At 39.6% G+C, this 5,020-nt stretch overlaps 1 protein-coding gene across 3 annotated transcripts in view; it reads right to left on the bottom strand.

The window, feature by feature from the left end:
* Positions 1 to 476: 476 nt before the first annotated feature.
* LOC140952063 (two pore channel protein 1-like) overlaps positions 477 to 5,020 on the bottom strand; it is a 37,876-nt gene continuing 33,332 nt past the window's right edge. For all 3 annotated transcript variants that reach the window (XM_073401475.1, XM_073401474.1, XM_073401476.1), the window contains one exon: positions 477 to 3,511. In XM_073401475.1, coding sequence (XP_073257576.1) covers positions 3,368 to 3,511 — 144 coding nt within the window. In that variant the 3' untranslated portion in view covers positions 477 to 3,367. The remainder of the gene's footprint in view (positions 3,512 to 5,020) is intronic.

Consider the following 5,020-nt stretch of genomic DNA (forward strand, 5'->3'; position numbering starts at 1 on the left):
TTTCCATAAGATCGTCGAGCTCGAGCGCTTACCGTTATGGGCGTCCATGTCGGATTCAAATTTCCGAGGAGACGGTTGTCGGTGTTTGTAACGGTGAGAGAAGGGTGCCCTCCTAACAAACGTCTCCCGCCTTTAAAGGTGATGTTACACGGGACGATTCGCAACGACGATTTTTAGCGAGGCACAGCATTACAACATTGTTGCGAATGGTTACAACATTGTTCCAACATTGCTGTGTTGCGCTCAAAATCGTCGTTGCGAATCGTCTCGTGTAACATCACCTTTGGTAGATTTGATACTGCTTTCCAGGATAGAAACCCCACATGTGAAACCAATATCGCAGCCCGTAAGGGTTGGTTCTCGGGCTCAATCATCTTGAGGAAAAAACAGGGAACTGTGAAAAGTCTAGCGGTCTCCCTTTACGAAGGTTTCTCGATTAGCTGTGAAACAAGTAGAAGCGACTTTTTATCAAAATGTTCTATTTGTAAACTTCTCTGATTTATTATATGCCACGTATATTTTACAAATTGATATTCAATATTGCTATGATATTATTTACAATAATTCACTTATTATGACAAAAATGGTAATATCAGGTTGTAGTTTAAAAATTTCTCATTGCATGAGATTTGGTCACTTTTTAGTAATTTCTCTCTATAAAGTGGATTCAAATCTACCTACAACTGTCTGTCTATCTCTTCGAATAAAATAAAGAAAATGTAAGACAACGCCTTACGGAATAAAATCGAATGTAAATTCTACATTTCAAAAAAATATTTTTCGTATGGCAGTAGATCTAGATTTTCTCGAACGCCTATAATCTGATAATATTCGTAACAGTTAATTCCTGCCTTAAAACAAGCAGTTAAGACTGAAAAAATTCAAATATCTACACAATAAAAAAATCATTGGCAACATCATAAAAAAAAAAAAAAATAGTCCCTTGAGAGGACACATACTTCCTAGCACTCCAGTAATCATTAAAAGAAAAAGAAGCGATCTTTTAAATTCGTCAAAAAAGGGCAGTAGGCATTGAATCCGGTACCTTTGCTAAGAGGGTTACGCGTTAACGCCGTGCGCAACAAGGGCAAATGAAACGGTGCCTTCGGGCAATAAGCCAGTGAGAATAAGCATAAAAGGAAAACCAACATCAAAAACACGTCTACATAACTTTCGGTGTTCGGAAAAGGCTACGCACCAGAGATTTTCCCTCCCATAGTTCACAGACAATTCTCGAAAAAAGCACTTCTTATCGCTTAGTTTTAGTTAGTTTTCGCAAATATTGATTCGTATTGATTCCGTTAGATGCTTCGTAATAAAGCAGTTAATAAAAAGAAATTTTTGCATTCCCACTAGACCAGCAGTGGGTGGAAAAGAGAATTCTGTACAAGTCTGAAAATAAATTTCCTACGATAACACTTCAAGATAAAGTCTTGCGACTCGATTACAAAATTCAGTCGCATTGATGTGACTACATTCACATTTACAGACTACATACACACTTACAGTTACTTTGGTAACTGGTCATTTCGCCTACGGTCTGTTCGCTTTCGCCTAGAGTCGATTCACCTACGTCTTATATGTCAGTTCGCCTACGAATCTGAATTATTAAAAGTCCTTGCTCCTGATCCTTGCAGCCTAAAAAGACAACCATGCAACAAAGGTCGATACATTCTATCCTCGATGTCTAAAAAAGCAACGCGCTAAAACACTTAGGTTGAAATGTTTTAAAAATCTATCGGAAACTGGTCGTCTACGAGTAGAATTGAAAAACTGAGCATTAAGATGTGTATTATTCTGGCTACACATTAGAGAAGCCCTGACAGACAGAATTCCAACAAACAGCGTGGCGTTGAAAGAGCAGTATTCAGTTAGACAGTCGAAACGTAGCCTTGTTCAGACGTGCAGATAGTAGAGTGCTGGAGAAAAATTCACGAAGGGAAAAAAAATCTCCCTTCGTTATTTCACCTCCGTTTTCCAGATGTACAATTTAACTCGCTTCTCACCATCTGACAACCGCGCTCTACTATCTGAACGCCCGGAACAGGCTAGTTGAAACGACGACAAACGACTCATTAAGATGAACTGAAACTGGCTATCTACAACGGAGACAAGCACAAATGCAATGGTAAAATATCGATAAAGACATAGCTTCCTCCTAAATACGTCAGTGAAACAAGGTGTTTAAAAATTCAATCTAGGGACCAGGTATCCCCCGCCCCCGAAACGGGCCTCATTATTATACAACTATACCCATCATTACTGTAATGTTAAGTCTGTCAAGTTCCCAAATGTAGAATAGTTCCAAATATCCGACTAAAAATTGATTCTTTGTTTGTTTTTCTTTACGTATATATCGACTCCTGGCATAGTATTCTTTTTTGCGAATGGTAAATTCCTATGAAAACCTCACAAACGTATTCAAACGGATGTCTGCTATAATTTCAGAGTCCAATTGTGAGAGGTTGTTTTTGTAGCTTTTCGAGTAGAGCAGCCCCAAATACTATTTACAACAATAATAACATGAGCTAACAACAACATCACACCTAAACTAAATCTGTTAGTTTTCTTCTACGCTTTCTTCCCACTTTTTTGAGCCTACTTCAAAGTACTGCATCTTATTTCACCATTCGCTATTTAAATCATTTTCTAAAAGAAGAGGACCTACTCTAATTAAACCTATAGACCTGACATTTCAACGGTTTGGTTAGGGCTTGTTACACAATAGCCAGCGAGCAAACTCTATATCGGTTCTTTTTGCTCGGCTTCGGAATTGTTTACATAAAAATCGTTTCGGGTGGTTTTTATTCGTCACACGGTGACAGCTCACACAGCCTACGCACCCCGAACTAGTTATAAATATTTATGTGATCGGACGGCGTCAATAAACGACATAAACCAATCAGAATTCGAGCTAGGGACTCAAAGCCCTGGGGACGAGGTTGGTGATAAGAGTGGTAAACAAACAAAAGTTACTGAGGGTGGGAGGACCTACCACAAGTGCAGCGTCTAAGATGTATAATCTGCACCAAAAGCAAGAGAAGAACCCTTTACCATGGCAATTTATGTTTGCTTCTCAATAACTTTAAAGCATAGCTGGTGTGATTGCTTTAGTACGTGTAAGTACTGGTCAGCCAATTAGAAAGCTTAAAAAAATGTAAAAAAGTCAACATGTGACCGGCGTCTTTGAATATTTCAATGTTTCACTTGATAACGAGGTTTAGAGGCTGTGTTGTCTAGGTCTCACTGTGAAGGTGAATTTCAATTAATAAAAAGAACCCTATAATCGACATTCAATAACAACCCGTTAATTCTAAACTTCCTGTTCTTCCTATGGGGTTAGATACTGCCTATATACCTGCACTCATTAAATGGCGGTGTCTTCGGCGCAAGCCATATTGTTCATAATGACGACGTCAGTTACTCCAGGCCCGCGCGGTGCTTCCTCGACAACATCAAACCGAGCCAATTCGTCTTCCATATCAATGGTTCTTTCATGTTGAATCCATTGCTGAAAGGGAAACATGCGTCACGCAAGTGAAGACCACCACTTAACACAAAAATGTCACGCAAATGAAAACCGTTTTTTGATCCTTAAGATGCGAGGACGGCGTCGGCAGCGAAAACGTCAATTAAAAAGTGAATTCGCGTTTTTCCAATCTTCATCGCAATTATTCCATATCACTTACTTTTTCATATGTACAGGAACTCTCCTGGAATTGAATGCCTAAGAGCCTTATCCAGGTTCAGAAAGAGAAAGTAAATTTCGTCGTTGCTTGTTTACGTCCTCCATAACACGTGAAATTAGGCATTTTCACGTCGTTGTAGTGCAGTGTCGGCAAAGAAATGTACAAAAAAGTGTGACGCACGTGCAAAATTGTTGTCTTGCTAATCTACACTCCTATGGCTTTTTGAAGTTCTCGGTGCCGTCACCGTCGTAGGATCTTAAGGTACCTATTATAGCTTGCATGGCAAGCGTTAAATGGGGAAGAAATGGGAAAGGGGGAATTCAAGCCGGAGAGCGCGAGGGGCGCGCGGGGCGGAAATATCCTCGCGCGCCGGAATTCCTCCTTCCCTTTCCCTTTTCATTTTTAGTTTAATTTTTTGCCAGAAAAAAATATACAGTTATTCAATGTGTTACAAAAAAGAAAGTTACAGATTAAAAATGGCGTAAATTACATAGGTGGAAGAACTAGAGGTATTTTTCTGGCGAGGAAGCTCAAATTGAAAGCGTGGGGGCTTATTACATGACCTGACCTCCCTCCAAAAACAATAATTAAGCAGCGAAATCATTTTGAAATATATTTTTAAGGACAACAAGCAAGCAAAACAAAACACACTAAACGAAAAAAAGCGGCAAAAAACAAACAAACAAACAAACAAACAAACAAAACAGGCAAGTGGTGAATCAGCTAAGGAGAAATATTTTTTCAATCTGGATTTAAAAAGAAAAATAGTAGCAGCACTTTGTAAATTAAGATTTAGAGAATTGAAAAACTAACTACTTCAATGCGGGCTAAGTACATCACGAAAATGAAGACAGTCGTGTAACAAAGAGATTTGGCATAATTATGAAAATAGTGATCAAATATTAGCACATCACGTAAATGAACACCATCATTTAAGAGCAAGGACCGCCGTGAAAGAGGAAAACACGCACAAACAAACAAACTACCGTAATCTGCCGCTCATAAGCCCTCCCTCCCCCCACGTTATATAAACCCTCCTAAAACCCCTTAAGAAGATGTATAAGCCCAGGGCTTATAAGCGGCAGTCAACGGTATCCTTTCTCGTGACAAATTACATTCCCTTCAGGTTTTTCCCCCCTCCCCCCCCCCCCCCCCCCCGGGGGTACTCTCTTATATAAGCCATATAGATGTGTCCCATCCTAAAGGGTATGGTTTTTGGGCCTTTTTGGTCTGAAAACGGGTATACACTTTGCCCATTTCTGGAATCGGGTATGGTTTTCGAGGGAACTACGGGGGCGTATAAACGTATTTTTCACTTCCATTCCAAATGA

Source organism: Porites lutea, chromosome 11, assembly GCF_958299795.1.
Source record: "Porites lutea chromosome 11, jaPorLute2.1, whole genome shotgun sequence".
Lineage (NCBI taxonomy): Eukaryota > Metazoa > Cnidaria > Anthozoa > Scleractinia > Poritidae > Porites > Porites lutea.